The 25,067-nt window shown below is 35.3% G+C and overlaps 1 protein-coding gene across 1 annotated transcript; it reads right to left on the bottom strand.

Annotated features, from left to right (window-relative positions):
• Positions 1 to 1,720: 1,720 nt before the first annotated feature.
• Positions 1,721 to 24,242, bottom strand: ANXA10 (annexin A10). The gene is made up of 12 exons (XM_040065183.1): positions 24,225 to 24,242; positions 17,123 to 17,204; positions 15,133 to 15,227; positions 11,240 to 11,353; positions 9,366 to 9,456; positions 8,915 to 8,994; positions 6,224 to 6,277; positions 5,975 to 6,068; positions 4,495 to 4,590; positions 3,799 to 3,857; positions 2,599 to 2,721; positions 1,721 to 1,789 (listed from the first exon to the last, which is right to left on the bottom strand). The coding sequence occupies exons 1-12, from the start codon at positions 24,240 to 24,242 to the stop codon at positions 1,721 to 1,723; spliced, it is 975 nt and encodes a 324-aa protein (XP_039921117.1).
• Positions 24,243 to 25,067: the final 825 nt, after the last annotated feature.

Raw genomic sequence — 25,067 nt, 5'->3', positions numbered from 1 at the left:
CTCAGCGCGTTCACAGTCGCGGGAAGTATCAGCTTCCTTTCTGCAAACCTGCAGAGTTAGAACCAAGTGACTGCGCAGTGCCGAGGTACGGCTGTTGGGAGCTACCTCCAGCTACAGTTGCAAAACCCGAACATAATTCTCCTCCTCCCTCCCCCCCCCCCCTCCCCCCCCCCCCCCTTTTTTTTTTTTTTTTTTTTTTTTTTTTTTTTTTTTTTGGTGGTGGTGGTTTTTTTTTTGTTTTGGTTTGGGTTTTTTTTGTTTTGTTTTTGTTTTACTCCCGGAGCCGTTCCTCCCGAAGTTCTGGCTTAACAATTTTATTATCCGCCCGAAGTGTTTGGAAATGAGTCAAGCTCAAGAGAGATTGGAAATAAATTTAAAGTTTATTATAGATCAGTATATTTGTAACACGATGTCAGTATTTGCAAAGAAGCCAGATACGCTGTAATTAGTGTTATTTCCAGAGGCTGAGGGAAGCGACAGGTGCAAACGGCACAAAAGCAGCCACATACCTGTGCCTTCCTGTAGCAGTGCTTTACTCAGTCACACGGACTGCACCTGCAGAATGTCTCTAAAAATATCCAGAAAGTCTGTGTCCAGTTGGACACCTTGTGGCGGCGGGAGAAAAGCCCCAGGCAGATATTTCAGTGGACATTGCCACACTTTCCCTCGCTTCTGTTTCCGTGTGAGGCTGACAGGAGGTAATCTCCCGGATAGGCTGCCCTGAACAGACCCGGGGCATTTAAAGCAGCGTCACGTTTTCCCCTGGGGCGAGCACTCGAGGCCTTTCCTCGCTGCTGTCCCCCGCTGCTGTCCCCCGCTGCTGTTCCCCACTGTTGTCTCGGATTGTTCACGGGTGTTCAAGGGAGTGCCGCATGCTTCAGCCTCACTCGGAGGTGCAATGCTACCACTAGTAGTCGATTCTTGAATTGTGCCACCTAGGGCATTCTGTATATGCCTCCATGCTTCGACCGTCAACGTTCAATTAGTGGTTAAAATCAGATAGGTAAAAATGGAATTCAGAGTTTAATCCTGTGGAAGTTCTCTGCTTAAAGCTAAGTGCTGCTTCATCTTCCAGGTTTCCCAGCGCATGGCACTGGAATGGATGGAGTACTTGATTCTAATTTTTTATTTTTTTTTTTTTTTTCCCCCCCGAGCAGAATAGGAGAAAGGCCATTGAGTATGTGAACCAAGTAAAAGAATACAAAAGCACTCTGGTGAGTGACTGACAATAGATGGGAGTAGATGCTTAGTCTGGTAGTAACTAAAACAATAATGTTCAAGAGCATAAAATATGAGATATAAGAAGTAGGAAAGAGAAGTGGAAAAAAAAGTCCTTAAAGGAAGAAGTCCTCTTGCTAAAAGTAAATAAAGCAAAATATTTTTTTCTGTCCAGAGTGGAAGAGAATAAATTCTTCCAGAGGCTGTTGGTAAATGTTTGGGGGGGTTGTGACACTAAATGATAAACAGGTGCTTACATGGAGTAATTTTACCACTTGCTCAATTAATTTACATTAATTATAAAACCAGAAATATTAATTAGAAAAATCATGTTCCTGACAACATTTTTTCTTGTCTCAAGAAAGATTTAATATTAGCAAGTGTACAGGACAAATTTTGCTGTTCTATTATGTAAACTTAGGGATCTCTTACAGTTAGTGAATTGCATATAGCTTCAATTTTTATTTAAAATAGGTTTGCACAGCCTTCAGAGTTCATCTTCTTAATAATCTTCTGCATCACCAGCACAGACAGCAAGTAAAGCACTCTCGTAATGCCCTGAAGCAAAATGCTGCAAGGAGGGGGAAAAAAAAAAAAAAAAAAAATCAACATTTCAGTGACTATACATTTTCTGAGTTTTTCTTTCCTTGGTGTGTGACAAGGACTAGACTACTGTAAGGTTTTGTAAAACATTACGCATAAGGATTCTAGGCTGGAATATTTTAAATTTCATTTGCCATGGCCTTTGGTTGCTTGGGCACCTAGATAAACAATCTATATTTGAAAGGCTGGATCAAATCTGTCTGTTAATTTCAAGTCCAAACCCAAAAATTAATGAGCAATTTCGTAAAGTTGCTGCACACCTTGCAGCTGGATTATAGCGACATAAAAATGATAGTGTCTTAGCAAGAGACATTTTTTTTGTGCAATTAAACAGATACAAAGTTTTATTTTAAGAAACAGACCAGGAGTACAAGCGGAAGAGGGTTTGTGAAGGTATTACCTAAGCACAAGGACAAAACCAGGTATTTACTTCAGTTTTGTACAGAAGTGTGCAAAATTGAAGTACAGCCTAGCCTTACAGATCAACATGAGATAAGGTGTTATCAATTAATGTAGAAATCATTCATACAAACTCTTGTTCAGCTCACACTGTCATGCCCTATTTATATGTACATTTTGCATTGGGGAGGGATAAAATCACAGAGAGTGAGCTGGGAATGAATTATTCACTTACTCAAATCAAATTGAGGCACTGGAAATGTGCTATTGTTTTTACACCTCGCTTTTTTGTTTGTTTTGTTTTAAACCAAATGGTTAAGCAGAGTGGTACAGTCTGTGTGATAGCAGTGCTGAATATACACAGAAGTTAAAACTTACTTTAATGTCATGGAAGAGTGATTTCCCATATCTCTCCTTGTATCGCTGGCGTATGTTCATCAAGTCTATCTCGCTCCTGGCAATGAGAATCCTAATAACTGTTTTATTGTGAAACCCAAAGTCCTAAAATGAAAAAAGGAAATGAGAGGAAACTTGATAGTTGGACAATATGTGTTTGCCCATTTGTGAATGCTCATATAAACATTTAACAGATAAAGACAAGATATACTCGTATGGGGTGTATAAGTATATAGCATATAAAAGGTGTACCCACAAAGGTATTCTAGATGTTAAAGAAGTTTAAGGGTTATACCCTACAGAGTTTTCATGTACTCAAATAATAGATTTCATGTAACTGAATAACTGGGGGTCCCCGTGTGCCCATGATTTATCTATGCACTGAACCTTTTAAAAAAGGAAAATGTGATGAACTTTTGTCTGTATTCTTAGGAATTCAGTTTGTGAGTAGCAGTTGTGACTGTTGCTGTGGAGTCCATTCAAACTATAATGAGGCCAGTAATCTATTTCACAATAACTGCTACCTCGTGTGAATTCTGTGAGGGTTTTAACCATAGGTGTAGAATTTACATAGTTTGTGTTCTGATGTGTTTTATTTTAACAGTTTCTAAATAAATTTTCATAATGTAATTTTGTGAAGAATGGGGACATCTAGTGGCAATAAAAAGTCAAAAGAAGTTAGCACTTATACAAAAAAATAAAAGAATCTGCATGAAGTCCTAGAAAGAAATATGACCGTTTGTATTAATGTAACATTAATTTATTATTTAAGTTTTAGCCATATTTATTAAATCTCTAGAGACAAAAAAATACATAGTAAGAATACTGCACATTGAGTTCTGCACAGCAGAGGGAGTTACTATGCATAGAAAAAAGTCTTCAATAATAATAAAAATAATAATAATAAAAAATTGGCAGTTACCAGAGATATAATTTTTTAAGGCATCTAGATACTTAACCTTTTACTTCTACTGCTTAGGCACTTTTACTGCTTAGTTGCTTAGGCACTACTGCTTTGAAATTTACGTAGGTACCAACAGTATTAGAACACGCAATTACACCTTAAAGATTGAAGAGACTGATTTTTAAGTACTTGTTTAAGAATAATCAAACAAACAAAGAAACAATCAAAAAAATAGGGAAGCTTATTTTTATGAAATGTGAAGTAGAATGACTACTTACATGAATTGCATTATAAAGCCTGTAAGCAAAGTAGGAAGGCTTGTCACGAATGCAGAGAACTAGGAGGGAAGAGTTGCAACAGGTAAACAGATTATTGTAAAATAATTTCTGTAGGCTTTGGTCCCCTTGAAATGTAAAACTGGGTAGTGCTGTCCATGCCTCAGGTTAAAATTAAGCTACCAATATTCACTAATACAACTATATTTATAATTTTGAAAGTTTGGTGGTGGGTGCTCATTGCTGTTGCATCAAAGGGCCTATTAAATATCGGTGAATACACTCGCATGTCCTATTTGTGGCAATATTTTATCCTTACTCTATAAATGAAAGACAAATGTACATAAAGGTTGAAACTTATTTATGTACCACCAAAGTCCTGAAAACTTAGCTGGTTATTTAATATGTGTAAAATCAGTTGGAAATGCCATTATTATTGATCACAGAAAATTTATTATCCAATAAAGACTAGTTCTGCTCAGTCAGAAGCTAGTGTTGCATAGATACATTTTTAGATTTATACAAATGTGGGGAAGTAGTTAAAATATTCATTTCTAATAATCTCTGAAAAATTAATTGCACAATATAGGACATTAAAGTGGATATAATATCAGAAAATAATATTCTTGATGCACAAGAGATAGTATACTAGAATTTATTCAGAGATTTCTTCTAGTAAAAATCATATCTTTACCTTACCTATTGCAACCAGTAATTCTTGAAAGTATCCATCATAACATTCATTAATGGCATCTACTATGTCTTGCCCAGAGATATTTTGGAACTCCTGGAAAACTTGGTGGGGATGGAAAAAAACCCTTTGTTTTATTCCAGTTCATTAGAAATGATCAACTTGCACTCCTCCCCCTCCCCTCCCCCCCCCCCCCCCCCACCCCCGGCCCTTGCTTCTCCCATGTACTGTAACTACTGAGTTCATTTTTCACCCTTATTATTCTCAGTGTTTAATTCTGTTTATATTGCCCAGGTCAGGCAACCTACATGAGCAGTCTGAAACCTGGTTTCTAGGACATTCTCCCCCTGGGTTCTTCAACCTACAGTATAAAATGAATGCGTGCAGCAGATCTAGCAACATCTGTTTGTGACACTTGAAGAGAACTTCCTTGCTTGGCTTGGCTAAAACTGGCAAGGTTCATGGATTATGGCAAGGAGCCAAGCCTTGCATGAAGTGCGCACTTGCTGCAAGATGCAGATATGCCGACACACAAATATCCAGGGTGAGTTTCCTCCATTAGGGGAGGAAGAAAATTCTTTTTCTACTGACTGCAAAACTTATGAAGGAGTGCAATACAGGCAGGGCCCTCACATCTCAGGAAGAGAGCAGAACATAGAGCAGGTGTGTTAATCCTGTCATCATCAATTGAATGGATTTGTTGATCCATGATAGTAAAATGGTTCTAAGTTACTGTTGGAAGTTGATGTAAGGAATACAGCTGGCTGCACAGTGATAAACTTGTCAGCAGACAGACTGTTTTTCTACTGCAGGGCAGAAACTCCAACTTGTCACCGGATAAAATAGGTTTATTTTCTACAATGGAAGATTTGGATGAGCGCACATAAATTTCCTGCAATCTATAGCTCTGTCTTATTTTCTCTTTTAAATAAAAATGGCCCTTGTGTTTCTGTGTTTATGTTCATTACTGGAGAGCAGATGTGAACACTGGAGTGCTCCCATCAAAAATTTCTATTTAACTTCTGGGGAAAAGCTTCAACACAGAAATGTGTTTTCACAGGCAGACATTTCTTGAAAATACTCCATCCAGCTCTCTCAAGGTGTTTTCCCTCATAAGAGTTGCTTAGGAAAAATGAATAAAATCCTTAAGAAAAATCTCCCTCATCCTGTTGTGTCATGTGTAGACTCAGTGCAGCTGTAACATTTGCCTTTCTTTGGTCATGCATTCTTCTCTTGGTTATTAGGCATCCTGATGCCTGTCTGTTCTGTCTACAGCTGTCAGTAGTCATCGGGCAAAGGCCAGTTTTGCATTATTTCCAAATTCCCATTAGCATCCCTGGAAGTCTGAGAGCTCCAAGAGTTCACGCTTAGGTTTCAGGCTAGTGTCCTGCTGCACACTGACTGTCTTGGTATGCAAAGCATGGCTTTCTTAGTGAGTCACATTTTTCTTTTCCACTCTGTATTGGAACAGCTGAACTGCTGGATTACCCATCCACAACTGCTGGTAACTCCTGTTGCAGAGAATCATTTGCAGCATGTTTTTGTGTTCGCCTGTTTTCTGCTGACATGCTTCCCATAGAATCTAATATATTAGAAAAAGAGGGAGGAAAAAACGCAAAATATTTTAAGTAAGTCCTTGATCACTTTTCAACTTTTTTTTTTTAGTTTTGTTTTGTTTTGTTTTGTTTTGTTTGTTTTTTAAAAACATTTGAGAACTTCACATCTGAGCATATTTACCATTGCATCCTGAGCAGCTGTAGAAGGGTCTGCATATCCTTCCATCCTTGTTCCCTGAGGGAAAAAAAGAGATACATATCCTTCAAAAGTTAAATCCTAAACCACTATAGGAATAAAAACTTCTTTGTGTATGAAGCTATGTTGAATTTCTTGAGATAATATATATAGGCTTTTAGGCTGGATCAGTATATTGCACGGTTGAATTTGCAAATGTGGACAATATCTTCAAGTTGTCGTGTTGTGTCTGAATTTTTTTTAATAAGAGGAATTCTGGAATGATGAACAGTCTTGTGAGGAGAAAAAAGTGGAGGAAGTGGATAAGCCTATCCCACTTTTAGTCCTTTTTAAAATAAGCTTTTACCTGACCACCACAATCCCACCACCCTTTTCAGAAGTATGGATGTTATATTGTTTACTCTATTATGTAACTCTGAGGGGAAAACAAGGATAGGAGTAACATTGGCCATTAACTGATTAGTTCTTACAAATATGCATATTACCAGAAGAATCTTTTCTCAATGTATTTTTCTTCCTGCACAAACCATGAGAGCAAGCTCACCAAATAATGGAGATTTTGCTTGCTCGTAATCATTGTCTAAACTTAAGATCTAAGACTAGGAAATTGTTTAGCAACTTTAATACAAAACCCCAAAAGAATACTTCTAATTTTCCCATACATTTACTAGCCTTTCAGTTACAGAAATCAAGCTAAGTTCTTTAGTAAACACACTATGATTTGAATTTTATAGTCAGAAAAAGAGAGAAGCACACTACTTTTGGAATTGCTTTTATAACCATAGTCTTCCTATAAGGATACAAATCAGCCTTGTCTGCATAGCTCTTAAGAATCTGAAGCTCATGTAATTACTGCCGTAATAATATGTGTTTGAAGCAATTTAGTTTAAAATTTACAGTCATGTTACCTTATATGTAAAGGGGAGGATTACAATAGGTATTGGCTGTCATTGCAGAATGACTGATTTGTAGTTCTTTTTTGTTAAAAATGTTAATGTACATGTTAATCAAGTGGTGAGGATTTCACACAGTGAAATTTCTAGTAGTAAGTTAAATTATCTGAAGTGAATTATGATGGGATGACTGCATAAAATTCCATACACAAGAAAACAAGGGAATAAAGACAGGGCAGTGAACAATAAAAGAACTTTAATACTCTACATGAGTCAAATGCCCACTTTCTCCAGTAACATTTGTATAATTATGTTTTAAATTAAATTATCATATTTCAATTAATACTCAAAAAAAGAAGTCTGAATTTGAAACTCTTTTAACTCTGTTAATTTCTTTAGGAAGGACCATAACCTATAACTTCTATTCTGCCTCAGGCTGGACATGAAAACTGTAAATACAATACTACAGCAATTGAATAGTTTGCTCTGCATATGTGGAGCATATTTATTTCTCTCAGTAGTCTGATTTAATAGAAATCAAAGCAGAGGTTTTCTGCAAAAAAATCACTAAAGGATGCATTGGAAATACATGGTTATAGAACTAGAAAGGGTATGTTTTAGTTAAATAATCACTGAGTTTTGATATAAAATGATATGCAAGCATGAGTGATTTGACTAACAATCTTTAGAAGTATACAGTATAACTGAGACAAGTTGAAATTTCCTGCAACTTTTCCTTATCTTGAGTGAAATAGCAGATTTTGTTAGCCATGAAATTACTGATTTTAGGCCTCTTTATCAAAATCTGTGGTTTAAGAAAATTAGGACTAGTAACGTATACTCAGAGGTTATTTTAAATTTGGGTCATTTGATGGATAAAGTATGTCCTATGGTTTTATTAATTATGAGAAGTGAGGTTGATTAATCTCTAGCTCTTTGTTTTTAAGCAAGGAAGAATTTTCATCCAGCATGAGGAAAAAAAAAAAAATCCTGTTTATAGCTTCTACTTTTGAAACTTCTGTCTTTTTTCCTTCAGTGAAGCCTACTGTTATTTCAAAATTGTGTAAGAATTTTTTGCCCAGACATGCACATATATAAAAGTACAAATATGCCTTATGTGTGCTGTTATCCCCTGGAAATTCTTCATTATTTGCTAGGCTGGTTTACAAAAGATTTTAAAGATAATGAACACAGTGACTACCATGAGAATGACAAGGATGACCACTTCGATGTATGAACTACAGACTGGTAAAACTGCAAAAGGTAGTATGTAAAAGGGATTCTTCCTTTGCCTCTGTGCTAGCATTTTATAATTTAGCATATGCAATAGCACAAAGAACATTATATTTTAAGCAGCGAACTCTTTAATTCTTTATTTCTTAGTCAAGTGTGCATATATCCCTATTTTCACATAATGTTTATGATATCTTCTGATAACAGAGAAAACACATGCTTTAAAAAATGACAATCGCATTTGTATATACAAGTAGACTCCTTTTGACATGAGACGGAGCAAAGGGTCAGCAGTTGAATACCAATGGGACTTTATAAAATAATCTATTTACCTTTGCTTCCACCTGATATCCAAAGTCTAAGTCAGACTAGATGAAGGAATTCAGTTTCTCTTCCTCATCAACTTCCATCCTGTCTCTTGTTTAAAAGTGCAGCCTTATTGAACTAGCTTTAATCACAGTCAGCTTAAAATGTAAAACTTATCAAATACTATCGAATGTCATTATGATTCTTTTAGAAATATAAGTCGTAGTTCCTGTTTCTGCAGTACCTGAGCAAGGTTCATGAGTGTATCTCTGAAGTGACCTGAAGTCTCAGAATCGATATCTTGTTGAAGATCAGTATTATATTCTAGGTTAAACAAAAAACATATAATGTAAATCAAAAATGAACATGCTCTGAATAGTACAAATGAAGATTATCAAATAAAGGATAAATAGGCTTATTCTATTCCAGTGTAACCTGGGCAGGTTCTACAAGGACCTGGCTGTGGGACTGGCACATGTGTCTGGCCCTGCTGGGGGCCCTCAGCCACTGTCCCCACTGGCTTGCCCGCCCACCACATTGCTTCAGCCTTTTGTATATAGTTATGGGAGAGGCTGTGGAAAGGGAACCAGTCTGTACTGAGGAGTCATCTTTGTTGTCCTGTTCCTTCATGTGTGCTAATGCCTTGAGAACACACATAGTACAGCTGCTATTCCGTGACTGGTAAAAAAGCTTACGCATTAGGTAGGCTTCTTTCATTTGGAAGATCTCCATATTTGATCTTGAGGCTAATATGTCAATTAGACATTTTTCTTCTGTGTCTACTCCCTGTATGGAAAGAAGTAAATACGAAAAGATTTTGTGTAGTAGAACCCCCAGTTTTTACAAGAAAACAATGCTGTCCTTATCAGAAATAACAAAATAATAGCAATTTCTGCAGAGTGTACTTTTGCATAATCAACTGTTTAAATTACTTAATAGTAAACACTTGTATTTAAAATATATTTCTAAATCTGAATTTCAGCATGTACATTAGCAAGTGGGAAATGAAGCAAGACTACTGTTGATAGAACCATAATGGGAATCATTTTAGAGCTTTAGTGAGAATTATTGCTTGCTGAAAGAAATCAGATGCAAAGATTGAGCATACATCCTCCTAGCAAGTCTTCAGGAAATATGAAGTAGATGTAAGCATAGGTATTATGTTATTATGTTGGTCTTCTATTTTTTTTTTTTTTTAAATTTATTTAGGAATGCTACAGTCTGTAATATCTAGCATAGAATTGGTATTAAAGGAAAACATGGAGTACGTGCAGTGCTGTAAATCACTGTATTTTCCCACAGGGTTTGAATAAATTTTATAAACTTCAATTGACATAAGATCTGGTACATATGCTGCTTTTGATATGCACATGGATAGTGTTAATGAGTATTCTGCATTTGGGATAAAGGGAGAACATTAGAGCCCATAGATACACTTGGGCTATTTTTTTACCTTGGCAATAAGAATCTGGGTCAAGATAGAATACTGTAAGAATGTTCAGGTTTGATCCACGTTTAGGAAAAAATAAACTTTAGCAATTTTGTCAATAATGTTAATGAAAGACATGATTCCTTTGTTAGCAATGATATTTCACAATCCTTTTAATGCCAACTATAATAAAGACATACCAGTATTTCTAAAAATCGATTTAAGTGTCTGAAGAACAAGAAAAAACTATTAACTCTTTTGTTTGGGGAGGGCAGAATTCTCAAAATTGGCAAGATAAATGATCTTGACCAAAGTCATGTGATCTGTGTCTTGCTTGTGACAGCAGACAGTAGTGAATATTCATGGAAAGAAAAGGAAAACAGTGTTGAACTCTGATATGCCTTCCTGTCTTTTAGGAGTTAGTAATTCTGGAATTTCCTGAGAAGAATATTATTTAAAATAGCCTAGTCAACCTGGTTTCAAAGCATAAATTGAAGTTGTGCTTTTGGTCTCCACAATGCCCTGTGGGAATGAATTTCAACATTTAATGACCTGGTATTTTAAAAAATATTTTTGTTTGTTTCAAAATTTCGGTTGTGTGAGGATCGCAGTCTCAGATCTGGGGAAGACAAGGAAATATTTTCTTCAAAATGGGAAATCAGTTCTGTTTCAGTAGAGTTACCATCGCTTTGTCACAGAGTAATTTGTAAGTGTTTATACAAAGACACATGTTCCTCTAAAGAAGTATTGGTCTTTAGAGACGTGGAGCCCTAGTGCATGGCCATGGCTGTGGAAGTAAATTTGGTTTGTAAAATACATAAATACTTGTGAAAACAGCACCTTACGTTTTTCTGTATAAATATTTCTTCATTTTCTGAGTTTACCATGAGTGTTAAATGGGTTGTATTTGTTCCATGACAAGGATATTATTTATGCTGGGTTTAGCATATCAATGAATAAACTTGAAATGGCACTGTATTTCTGATGACTTGTGGACTATGTGATTGTACTCTACTCCAGTGTACTAACTTTCAGTATTTTATCAACCAATGAAATATATAAAAAAGAAAATAATTTAATGTATGTTCAGTACTCTAGTGAATGACTACGACTCTAAGCAATTCTGACTATGAAGATTACCTTCAAGGCATGCCAAAGCTCGTGGGCATCATAGGAGGCTGGTGGATACATCAAGCCAACCATAACTTCTTTAAAGTGATGAGAGAGATTCTCTTTTAGGTCTGTTATCAGATCCTTGAAAAGAAAACCAAAGTGCACAAACAGGATTATCTCTATAGTCACACTTTATTAAGACAAATTAAAAAGTTATTAGTGGTTTTCTCTGTAAATGATTAAGTATGAAATGTCAAAGATGAGTTCTGGCTAAGATTAAGTAAAAAAGAAAATACTTTTATATTGTACATGCTTGTTCTGCTAGTATGAGCAAAATGAGAATAGGTGCACAAGCCAGTAGGCCAAATGGATCGTTGGTATTCGGTTTCTTAGAACAGAGAAGAAAATGCAGATGTTTAAGTGCAACTATTCCTTAAAGTCTTGGAAAACTGAATATCACAGCAGAGCATCTGCAGCTTCCCTTAGCATATTCCCTGTGCAAATCCAAGAGAGGTAAGCACCTTTGGAATATGAATCTCATAAAACACAGTTTGGGGTTTTTTTTATTTTTTCAGTGTTACCATGTGAATAATTTGAGAAAAATCATCTGCATTGCTCCTAGTACATAAAAATATCAGCTTTGGATAGCTGGAAGGTTATGTGCTTCAATTCAATTATATTTTACGTTCAAACTGAATTCACTACTTTTGATAGATGCTGGATTAATAGCATAGAACCCCTCTTTTCCTCCTCATATTTCTTTTTTCAGGCCTGTACTTTAATTTTGATACATTTCTGAGTATAGTTAATTTAATGGCTAGAGTAGCAATGAAAGATGACGTATGCATATTGAAATTTAAATTTATGATAAAGAAACATACATAGTCTTCAGTGAATGCACTTTAGATTCATTTGACAACCACTAAATCACACATGGAGTAGAAATTAATTGATTAAGACATTTTACTTCTGACAACATGCCTGTGGGAAAATGAATTAATAATACACATGGATACTACTTAAAAATTACTCCTGCAATCAGAACTAAGGGAAATATTGGAAATAAGAAAAGACAGCTCTAAGTTGTCATTATTTTAATTTCCTAATCATCTTTGCTGTAAGAAATCTTTGAAGGCTAATTGTAAGAAGGAATCTTAAAACTTCTCTGTATGTCTGAATCATGCAGCTAGTTCAGGTCTTCTTTTTAATATTTCTCTCTTTCTAATGTGTCACAGTTTACGTTTGCCTAATGAATGGGCATAGTGGCTACCATATTGATCAGACTGAAATGAAATAAAGAGGGAAAAAGAATTGGACCAACAAGTTTACCATAAATTGAAATGAGAAGGTTAAAACTGCTGTTGCCTTGCTGCATCTCTTCTCTGTCCTGTGGTGTTTACCACTCATAAACTGGGCTTGCCAAATGGTGCATTTGATCAATGCAATATAACTAGTGGGACAAATTACAGACAGGGAAGTGTGATGTGTGCTAAATTATCTTTCAAAGCACAAACTGTAGCAATTCAAGGTAAGGTACATCACATTCTTAGTGGGGTTTTTTAGAAACTGTCAAGAGTATCATGATGAATCTTGCACTCTAAAGTCTACATAGTGCTTAATGAATTAATTCGAATTAAAATTGTGGGTGTATTGGAGCATGTTCCATGATTTTTAGAATATTCTGTAGCCCACTGCTGGAGTATGAAAACAGTTTTCTTGCCTTTCCCTTCTATTATTATTCATAGCTTTAGAGATTGAGATTCTTAAAAAGGACATCTGAGGTTTTCTTTGGCTTTTTTCTTTCTTCTAGGTCTTTAGGTCTGTGTCCACTGGCTTTATAGCACTTCATGTTGACTTACATGGCTAAAAGAGGTATGAATTTAAAGGTGATGTGTTTTCATAGGGACTTACTGATTTGTTTATATTTTAATTTTTGATTTGAGAAGAAAATCCAATTAGATTAGTGTTGAGCAAGTCAATAATTGTTCTCTGTGAATATGAAATAGCTGCATTCTTGAAGGACATTTGCCAATTCTTTATTATGATACTGTATTATCTCTAGATCATCTTCATGCATCAGAGAGCAGAAATTAAGATAAAAACATGATACAAAGCTTTTAAATGTTTTCCCTTGTTAAAGTGTTAGGTCCAGTTGATACACTGCAGAGAAGAGGTTAAAACAAACCAGCCAGCTGCTATGGATTGAGTAGAGAAGGCTTGTCCAGTGATGAAGGAGATAAATGAACAATAGCAAAAAATGGGCTTGGGTGCTTCATGTCACAGGCACCTTTGGGTAGCTTGGCATACTTTAGTTTTCTATAAGTAACATTAAAACTCAGTGAGGAATATTGCATGGATAAACACTGAACTTGTGTGGTTTGCATGTGTGATGGTAACCTAATAAATACCTCATAATAGAAAAAACCAGGTTTAATAATTTAGGTGCACTGATTTCAGTTATTGTCACAGTCTTTGGAAGCTGGACAGCTGTTATTCAGTTATTGTTCTTAAAATAAAGAACAATAAAGGTCTCTATAAAATATACTTATTCATTCAAGGCTACATCTAAAATATCAAAATTATTGTGTGTTTCATTTTTTCTAACAGTCCAAATAAAGTAATTGATTTCCTGGAGATGAGTAACAATGCAAAAATCAACCCACTACAGTGATTAAATCCAGCTCTTTTCCCTCCAGATCTAAGACAGTAAATGGGTGTTTGAGCTTATTCAGGGGTCAGCAATTTTGAGGTATTTCAGTATAGAAATATTGCACAGAGGTTGTCTCTAGATAACGTTTTGGCTACCCAAAGAAAAAAAAATACACTGTTCTGCTGGCTAATGAACTCATGGTGTAAAAGCACCACGTAATGGGGAGTTTTTGAAAGAACCATTTTCAGTTAACCCTAATTAAGAGAGATGGCTCTGTGGTAGCATTTGTGCAGACTCATTGTTCCCACTCTTGCTCATTGATTCAATGTCAAGCAGACACTGGCTTTCAAGGAATTTTCTGGTGAGCCCTTAGTTTTACAGGCTTCAGGAAATGAAGAAAAACTGGATTTTGTTATATATATTTGTCTGGCTTCTTTCAGGGGAAGGGCATTTCTAGTCAATTTAATCAAATAGTATCTAGTTTCACACAGTGCTTTTCATGACTTTCACAAGACTTTTGAAAAAGGTGTTTCTGGTATTATTTTTGTCCTTATATAACTGTAGCAACTAAGGAAAATGCAGGCATTGCAACTTTCCCATAGTTAGTTGGTTTGCGGCAGTATATTGGGAAATAGAATATCTATCTCTGTGTCTATTTAACAACTCAGATAACAAAAATGATATTTTTATATAGAGTAAGTATAGATAAAATACTTTTTTTTAAAAAAAACCTTTTTATGTCTTAAAAAATTTTAAACACCTTTCAAAGATTCATAACTTTAAGCAGCTCAGAAGAATATTGTGCTTAGTGTATAGATGAGATTATATGGAATGAGGTGTGAGAATGTCAGTGCTTGAGATGTGAATGTTAATCATTATGTAAGACAAAAAGGCCTGTAACTCTTTGTATGGTGTTTTTCTTTGGTTACAATACTATTTTATTATTTATTCCAAAAACTTGAAAAATCTATTTCAGAACCCCCCAAAGCACATAAAGGAAGAGATAACTCTGTTCAGAAATTTAGTTTGGACCTTTTCCTGTCCTTTTCTAACTCTGTGTGTGGCAGACAATAGTTCTGCTGTAGAAATGACAATGTGATACCATCACAGGTATCAATAGCCAATAAGCAAAGTTGTGTGCCAGCCTGTTGTGCCAGCCAGCTGTCTGACAGGCTTGTGGTTCCAGTGACTGACCTGAGAGAAGGGCTGACAGGTACACAGGAGACAGGAGAGAAAGAAGTAATGAAAGTACAAAGTGTGTCTGTCGTACCCTGCCATACATGTCTCTGTACGCCTCGGCAATCATGAGCCGCTGGGAGTTGCAACGCTGAGTTAAGATTTCAATCAACACATCTTTTTCACAACCTGAAAAGGAAATGGCACAGACTCTAAATTAACACAGTGGTGTTAATTACTTACATTTGTTATTGTTCATGTTTTGTTTAAGAACATTATACTAATTTTTGGAAAAAAATGATCAAGAGACTAACATCCCACTAATATTTACCAACATCAGTTATATTTACTGTGCTTGTGTATCTTGCACTTCAAGATACCATCAAAAATTGAAGCAGTCTGTTATTATCAGATACATCATCACCTCTCACAAACTCAATGGATTTGAAAGCATCAGTAAAACAGATGAGGGCTTTCATGGATTCAGAACTAAGCCCAGTAGCAGGATTTGTAGCTGAGCCTTGGAAGTTATACTTGTATGTTCTGTTGATATTGATTAAATTGTCATACAAAAATTAGGGATCTCTTTTATGAGGATGGCAAATTGCTGTTAGACTATTTGTTGAAAAACTCGAAGTTATAATGTCACAGGAACCATATAAAGTTATGAAGTTTTAAAATACAGTATTTTTCTCCATTTCCAAAGGGCATTTTATTGAGGTTATCTGTGATGGTTTGCTTGATAGGTAGAAAATACTAGTAAACTTCTCTAATGAATGAGTATTATTGCTTATGAAAAATAATATTATTAGCGTATTCTGAAAATTATGTTGAAGTTTTAAAATAGTTTTTCCATCCTAAGGGTTGCGATACTGTACGTAAGGGTTGCTTTTTACTTTTCAGAAAATAGTTATCATTAGGAATCTTTGCAGCTTACATAGTCACTATAGTAGTAAAAACTGAGAAGATATAGGAAATACTATAAAACATAAATATATCATTTTATTCAATTCTGCAGTACCACTGGTGTCAGTTGGACAGCAGAGGTGACTGAACATCCTCATAAGAATGAATTCCATGTGCAGGACTGAGGGTCAGAGTTTCTGTGACTGTAAAGGATATGGTGAGTTTACCTTCTCTGAGGCTGAACTATTTATTTTTTCAATTGTCCTTTAAATTACAACTTTGTTCCATGTACTTTGATAGGAAGATTAAAATTAAGGTTAATGTATTTGTACTTAGAGTATTAAATGAAGAATATCATTGCTATATTTTCATATTAGCAACATTCCCTTAAAAGTACTGTTTAAGGTGTAGGGAGATGTTTTAAACTTTTAATCTGTAGGCAATTTGGTCATAATGATACTTCAGATTGCCCTTGATGAATAATGCTTGTTGTGGTTCATTTGATATTAAATCTGAGTCTTCACATTTTCATTAAAGAAATTGAAATGCAAGATTTAGTGCTGTACGGTCTTGTGAAAAGCCCAAGGGATATGAAAGCTCTGATACAGAAAACAGTTTTAAAGTGATGAAAATATTTCAGATGAAAGAAAAAATAGATCAATATTTTTACCTTCAGCAATACCATCAAGGTTCAATAGGAAAAGCAAAAATATGAACTGAGAAAAATGCTTTCGTGAATAAATTCTTTGGAACAAACACTGAAAGCAAAAATTGCGAAGATAATTAATTCTTTAAACTTTCTGCTACATTTGTTTTTATTTCTTATGACTGATTAAGAGACTTAGCAGACTTTGGTAGCTCTTAATGTTGAACTCATTACTAAAATCCTTTCATTTCTTGGCCCTCACTCTAGTGATGTAATACAGAATTTTGTTTTTCTTGTTTTCTCAATAAAGTGTTCATGACTGTTGGTAAGGATTTTAGATTAATCTTGATCAACTCTTAGTTCCTGTAAATGCAAATAATTTATTCGGACATCATCAGTGTGTCTTATTGTGATTCCTTGAAGAATCTGCAGATAGGTGGTGACAAATTTATGAGTTTATATTTTGCCTAATGCTTTTTGAGAGCTTTCTGAAAAAGAGGAAATTGGTGTTAGAATCAGTCAAGATACTCACTAATTCCCTGTAGGGCTCCCCCTAGCAACTGGGCATCCGTTATAGGGTTAAAATTTGGAGCAGGAAAAATTGTTCCTTGTGTCTACAAAAGGAAAAGGCAGACTTTAATTGAGGTGTTTAACATTTTTAACATAATATATGTAATTCTGTTGCAAACCAACAATCATAACATTTCCTTTGCTTCATGGGGAGCAACATGTGTAGTTTTTGATTTATGGAACAGAACTTAAACTTGCAGCTAACCATAGGAAGACAGATAATATTGGAGGAAGTTGTCTCTATGCGTTAGGCCTGAATAGGAAAACAATGGTGAGGATTTTGTACATTGTACCTTCACACATGATGACATGCACACAAGTTTTGTGCATGGTCACTAATCACTGTGACCTTGCTTGAAGTCTAAGCAGAGAAATTTAAAAGCACGAAACAAAAATTCTGTATTTTAGCTGAGATGGAAGACACCATTTCTTGATACATTTGATCATTACTTTGAATCCACCAAGCAATGACAGGAACAAATTGTCCATGGCTAAGTGAGAAAAAGTGCATAGTCAGAAATTTCAGATTTTTAGAGGGGTTACTTTAAAAAGTACTAATAGACCAGTATGCCTGTACACAGGCATTAGTATTAGTAAAGTACTTATTAGTAGACTGATATCCTTCTGCAGTTTTTTCATCATTTAAATACAAAGTCCAGCTTTTACAGCTGAACATACTGTAGGGCCTTTTTACTCATAAACCAATTGGGAAAATGCTGAGAAAAAGAGTGTTTTGGAAATAGGGAGATAAATATTTGCCATATGCCACACAGTGACAGCTAATTTTTTTAGATTGATATATGTTGCTGTATCTAAAATGAATTGCAGACTCATCCTTAAGATATGTACTGTCCCATGTTCCTTTTCATTGTGAGAATTGTCTGTGTACCCTGGGCCTCATTTGGAACTTAATGTATATGTAGAATAGGGATCCACAGATATTAGCTTCAAGATGCTTGTCCTGTGATAACAAGATGCTATACAGCAGGTGAGAAGGAAAACCTTGCTCCTAAAGTAATGCAAAAATGCAAGAAGTTTATTTTTCTGAGTAAATGACCACTCTAATGCCCTTTGATGTAGTTATCTGGGGAGAAGGAAAGGTGGTATAGCTTTAAGTTGTTGAGCAAGACTTAAAATAATCTCCTATGCTGAGGCATAAACTTGAATGTTGGGGCAGGCATTTTCTTTTGCAAAGATTTGTTAAAATCTTGTCGTATTTTAGAAGCATCTGTGCTTACAACATATTTTGCTTGAAATACCTCAAGAAATTCAGGAAATATATAGAAACAATGTTATAGTAGGAAAGCTGGGGTTCTGCTTAGAGAACCTAGGGTTCAAGGTGTAAAATCATGTTTCCTCCACAATTATACAGGCTTGCCCTGCCTAAATGTGCCTAGGAAATGTCTAACTAGCAGCAATGTTCATCACTGCACAAACTGAGGAAGCAGAGCAGTAGAGGCATTTCCGAACTGAATCAATTTACAACAGATTAAGTTTTGATCAGGGAACAGGCAATTAAATGTGAATAGATTGTTCCTTTCTGTTAGTTTTGGCTAGAGAATTTCTACCACCCTGGTTTGAAGCAGCGCATTTTTAGGATTGATTGAAGACCTGAGTGTAGTTACATGTACTGCTATCTCAAGTCATTCATTTCCACTGAAGCCAGTTCTGACTGACCCCTGTAACAGAAGAGTGCTCAGGGGAGCTGAGCAGGAGCAGTGTGCCCATGGAGTTCTGGGAAAAATGCAGGACATGGCTGACCACAGCTGTTGCAAAGAAAGCTTATTTTAGCTCAGCACAAACCAGACTGAGTGTAGCTATCCACATTTGAGAGGATGAACTGGTGTTATAAATGTTTACACCTGACTCCACTAAAAGAGTGTGAATGTCTTCCTGACTTGGCCAGATCAGCATGAGGGGAGTGGATATCTGTCTAAGCCCAACACAGAGTATAAATACTAAAACGGTAGCAAAATACTTTTGAAAAAAGCAAACTACTTGAGCTGACTTAAACCCATAAATTCCTTCCCTGTGATGGCCAGTACTGCAGCAGAGAGCATATCATGAAAGGCAGTAATGCAGATCTCATCTCTATTGCATCTGTGTTATGTTTTCAGAACATTTTGTATTACTCTGCTAGAAACGCCTGCATAAAATCACTTAACTTGATATTATACATTTCAGCCTCTATGGGTGAAATATCTGAAAGAACCTAGTGAGAGAGCACTGGACTCTGACATCAGGATGACCAGTTTTGAGTCTATGGCCATGTCTGTTTTACTTATGCAACATCTTTTGCTTCCCTAAGATCTGGAAAGCACAGGAAAATTACCAGTATGATTTCATGACCTTTCTTCTGCATGCCTTAAGATGGTTCACTACAGGGATTGGCAGAAATTGTTCTTCATGGCAAACTTAAATCTATGGAATCGAAAATTACACTGTGGTTGTCTTGGTGATGTCGGAAGAAGAGTTTGAGTTTATGTTCACTGAATATAATTTTCTAAATACAAAGCTCTCGAACCCATCCACACAAGTAAAACAAGTTGTGACAAAGTGACAGAAATTCTTTTGTTAGTTGAGAAGAGCAAGGACATTTTTGGGCTGCTTAACATTCTTAGTATGAGAACTTTATTCTAATTTCACAGATAGCATCAATGGAAGTGTTTTTATTGATTTCAGAGAGCTTTTAGTTCCTGCCTTTAATGAGCAAAGGCTGGGGTATATGGCCTACCAACTCTCTATTTGATCTAGTACTTCTATAATGTTTTTCAAATAAGGAAATTGACATGAATTTCTCCAATAATTTTTTTAAAATAAGCAAACATTATCAAACATTGATAAAGAAACTTGCATTATGGTCCGGATGTCAGCTTGTTCTTAGGACACTGCAGGTAAAAACAACCAGGTTTTTTGGTTGTTGTTGTTTTTTTTTTTTTTTTTTTTTTTTTTTTTTTTTTTTTCTTCCCTTTCCCTGATCCTTCTGTCTCTTGTTTTTCTACTTACTTACAGTTAATTTCCTCTCTAATTGTTCCATCTACATTGCAAGCCATGGAGTCCTTTCTGAGACAACCACTGGATAAGTAAAACAAGGTTTTTTCCCATGACTGGGTCCAAAGTTTGGATGTATTGTTTGGCTAATGCTAGCCAGTGGAATAAATGACTGCTGAGTTTCAGCTGCTGTATTTTTTTAACTGGAAATAGAATTTGGTTCCCTCTCCCCCACTGAAGAGTGTTTTCATGAAACTTCAGAAGACATTACATTCCTCTACCGATATGATTGAAATTCATTATAAAGTTCGGAGTTACTGCTAGGAACAGGTGGATTGACAAATACACACAAATAGAGCCAAGTTTTCTGAAGAAAATGGGGGAAATGTCTGGTATAGTCACTGAAAGGATGTGAAGAATTGTACAGTTTAATTTTGATATCTAGATTCTAGCATCTCTCACAACATATTCATAATTTTGCTGGAGCTCTTGTGCTTAGAATTCAGCATGACAGAATTTTCTGCATTACAAAGAAAATGCCTTCAAGAACATCAGAAGAAAGTAATTTCCAAGAGCAATTTGGCCTTTTTGTGGGCTAGTTTAGACAAGCTGCTGTAGATGAACATGGAAAAAGGGTTTTCATACTGTCTTTTCTCTGCAGCATCATAGTGAAGAGGATATCTGTTTTTCAGAAGGAAAAAATCAGAAATATTCGGCTTTTTTTTCTTACCAAGTGTCGAAACACTTAAGGATAAGGCAAGCAAATCTCTAGAGGTGATTCAGTGACTTTTGACATTAAGATATTTATTCTTCCTTTTGGTCTCAGGATACCCTCATGTTCAAAACCACAGATCTGTCTCTACAGAGGTGGTCCATGTGGGCACTTCATACATTCCTCTCTGTGTTTGCACATGTTCTTTTAACCCTCCTGTAAGGAACTATTCCAAAATAAGCTGAGCAGACAGAACAGGTTTGTGTAGTGTTGGTGGAATTAGCCAAAACAATGAAAGAGATTGGAAAGGGACTGAAAAATTTATAGTTCTGGAAAATGATACTTGGAATTTACCTTCCTTCTGTGAAAGATCAAGAAAGTAACAGCTTTTTCTGACCAAAGTCATAAGCAGTTCAACAAAAGTATCAGTAAAAGGTGAGGCTGCTCTTATCAAATTATGATGTGTAAACTTCAGGCAATTCAGTCTTGTGATGGAAAAAGCATTCTGAAGTACAAACAACCTTCTAATAATATTTGTTCAGTAAGTCATTCCACTGATAAGAAACAACTGAAGTCAGACTCCTTAGTCTGAATATTTCCCATGGGGAATGTCTACTAAAAATGCTTTCTTTTTTAGCTAACCCCATGCTATGAGCTAGCTATACTTCTGCAAAGATATCCTTTGTGTGCAACTTTATTGAATAAAAATTTCATTAGTATTTTGGTTTGTTGTGAGTTTATTGTATGTGTTACATTTAATTTCAATAATAGATGATACAGTGGTGGAAGGGATACTTCTAAAATAGAAAATTATTTCTCCAAAGCCTTCAATCTCTCTCTTTTATATGTATTTCAGAGAGGTCATAGATGTCATCTTGTCTAATTTCTGGTAGTTTTACCTGTGGTATTTACTATAGGGAGCCATTTTTTGGTATGTGGTCTCTGATAGTGGTGATGCCTTGCATTGCTGAATCTGGCAGAGCTGCTGCCGTTATACATCTATTATACATGCAGTTTGTACATCTCATTCTTGATCTTGAGGGACTCCATCCTATTTGATAGTTCACAGAATGTAATTACTGATATGGGTAGCATAAAATATAAAGAAGTTAATTTAATGAACAAAGCACATTTTGAAAGTAGTACTTCTGGTTTTGCTTTTTTTTTTTTAATTTTTTCTTATGCTTCTGAATTAATGGTATATTCAATGTTCTTAGATTCCTTGAACAATATCTCTAAGTCCAATGTGTACTTCTAAGACTTTTTCTCAATCTAGAATTGCATTTAAGAAGAGTAGAGGAGAAATTCATGCAACAGTCTCACCACTCTGTCCTGTATAAGCCCTGTTTCCTTGATTGAAATTTGCTAGAGTGATTTTTCTGCTATTTTGTTGCTGAGTCTCTTCAAAGAAAACTGCCAGTGCTTCATGACCAACTTTATCATGAAATGCCAGCAGCATCCAGGGGAGAATATTTACATGCAGCTCTGCTTTACATGTCCCCATTTTGTCTGGATGCCTCAGCAGGGAAATCTGTTCCTAGGATCCAGTCATCTACTTCATAAAAATACCTAATTTCTCTCCCTTTCCATTCCATAACACACAGAAATTGGAATAAATAGTAAAAATTTACCTAACCTGAGAATCCATCCCAATATTCTCAAAGCCTGTAACCAGGTTTTCCTGGGACTGATATGCTCCCCATTGTCTACAGTTGCTTCTCTGCTCTCTTGTTTCTGTGATGATGAAAATCAAAGGGTTTATCAGTGTGCCTTTTAATGTTTAGAAGAAGGGGGAAGAGATTGTATTAAAACCATTTATTCTTGGGTATTTTGATGTAATTCAGTGTATCAGAATTAGAAACTTGTGTCCTCTCTGCTCAAGTAGTTCATTTGGCTAACTAATATGTAATGGTTACATTATATTAAGCCTACATACTGTTGTAAACATCTGCCACAGTAAAAAATTGTATGATCTATTAAATTTTCTTTATAATGCTATCAAAATACTGCATTATTATCGCAAATACAATAATTGTCAATTGTAATGACTCTAACGAATTTCTTCTGTAAGTTATTTTATAAAGTTATTTTATAAAGTACTACCATTAATGTCAGACAAGATATTATATGCAGATGCAGTGTCAATTATTTAAATATAATTGATTGCAATGAATCAGTAGAAGAAAAGAAACTGCATTTCTTGACTTCTCCAACTGAAATTGTTCTACTACCTTTTTAAGGTATAGTATTCTTACTGTCTCCCTTAAATTGTCAGGAATAGATTACAGAATCAGTGTAACTAAAAGAGAAACTAAAAAGAAACTAACAAGAAAATCTCTTTCAAGTTCTTAACTGTCTAGTAAAGGATGCAAGACCCCAAGCTGCAGAAACACAAACATATTGCTAATCCTGATTCAATAGCTTTAGAAAAGCAAATATATGCGATATAATTTTATCAGAAGAAATACTTTACTGGCAAGATTAGAATAATTAGCCAATTATACTTTCTGTTCAAATAAGAAAGGGAAAAATATTTATCCCTTAGAAAATTCCATATTGGTTTGTAACTTTGTTGGGAATGTACATATAAAAAGCCTTTAAAAGGAACAAATCATTATTCATACCAATAATAATTGAATGAAAATGCTTAGAAAACATAATGATCAGTATGCCAGGTACAGAGAGAAATTTCATATTTTGTTGTCATGAAATAGCAACTCCAATAGTTTCCAGAATGGAAATTTAAAATTTCACTATAAACGTGTTTGTTTGTTTGTTTGTTTTCTCAAAGAGCACTAGTGAAGCCATTTAATATATTGTACAGCTTTTTGATGGGGAGCAATTGCTGGTAACTCTTTCTTGTGTTGTGGCTCTTGTACAGGTAGCATTTTTTACTTTAAAATATTTTTCACCTTATGAACAAAACCAAATATTTATAAATGATAAAGCTATTCAGTTACTTTATGCAGCTGCAGATGGACTTGTCAAATTATAACCCCCCCAAAATAATGCCAGAAATAGGTATCTTCTGAAAAATTCACATTTTTACCTTTAATACAGTTGGGTGATAGTTAAGTGCAAGCATAGAAAACCCACCTAAAGCACAAGGAGGCTTGAGATGTTTTTTATTGAAAGGTGTAATATTATAAGACAGGAACTGATAATTCTTTATATTTTAATCTTCATTTCAGACACTTGATATATATAAGTAGCACCAAAATTAGACCAAATCACAAATAAATTATCTTCACCTAAGATTAATTTCTATCATCGAAAGGAAATGGATCCCAACACATGTGATGACAACTCAAGAGGAATGAAAAGTTTTGGAAGATTTCAGAGAACAAATAATTATACTCACATAATCTCCACAATACATTTTGATATGAGTCTTCAAGTTCCGTTGATATGGAATAGTAGCTTCCCTAGACTAAAAGTAAAAGTAAATTCAATTTTTATAGTTAAACCTTGTTCTGTTTTGGAGATTCGTGAGAAGCCATCCAATTAAACTGATACTAAGTATATTAGGCTCCAAAGTAACAATGAAGCAGAATGCCTCTTGGTACCTTATGTCCTTGGGTTTTATAGATTTACTGTGTGCTTAGTCATTAACCATGTATTGAATAAGCGTGATTGTAATGTAAGTAAACACAGTCATTAGCACGACACCCTCTGTTCTGCTGTGTTGATTTTAGGAATCAGAATTCAGCTAGCCACAGAATGAAACACTCACCTACCAAAAGTGCTTGTGTTAATGATTTACTTTTCAGATTGGTTCTGGTCTAGTTCCTTTTTTTTGTTCCTTGTGCTGAAATCGCTCAGCTCATCACTTGCTCTAGTAACCCTTTGTAGATGACATGCACAGGAAGATGCTTTATAGCCCTGATATGTCACACAGAGTAATCAGGCAGACTTAGTGGTATCCTTAGTGAATGGAAGGCACAGGCTGCTGTTATCCTGATTGGGTCCATTTTAGAGGGGTAAGGTTTTCCAATAGTTGTACAGTAACAGTAGCTCAAAATCTGAATTAAATTACTCCAAATTTTCTTGGTTTTCTTAATGCATCCATCACAGACTTTGTAGCACTTATTAAAAGACGCATGGGGTTATTTTCCATACTATTTAGAAAGACTTTGGAAAAAATAAAAAAACCAAACCACTTTTTTTTTTTGGTAGCTGTAATACCTTAGCAGCTTTTCTAATC

Source organism: Hirundo rustica, chromosome 5 (genome assembly GCF_015227805.2).
Source record: "Hirundo rustica isolate bHirRus1 chromosome 5, bHirRus1.pri.v3, whole genome shotgun sequence".
NCBI classification, from domain to species: Eukaryota; Metazoa; Chordata; class Aves; order Passeriformes; family Hirundinidae; genus Hirundo; species Hirundo rustica.
The sequence above is the reverse complement of the archived record's forward strand: the minus strand, read 5'-3'. Positions and strand labels throughout refer to the sequence as shown.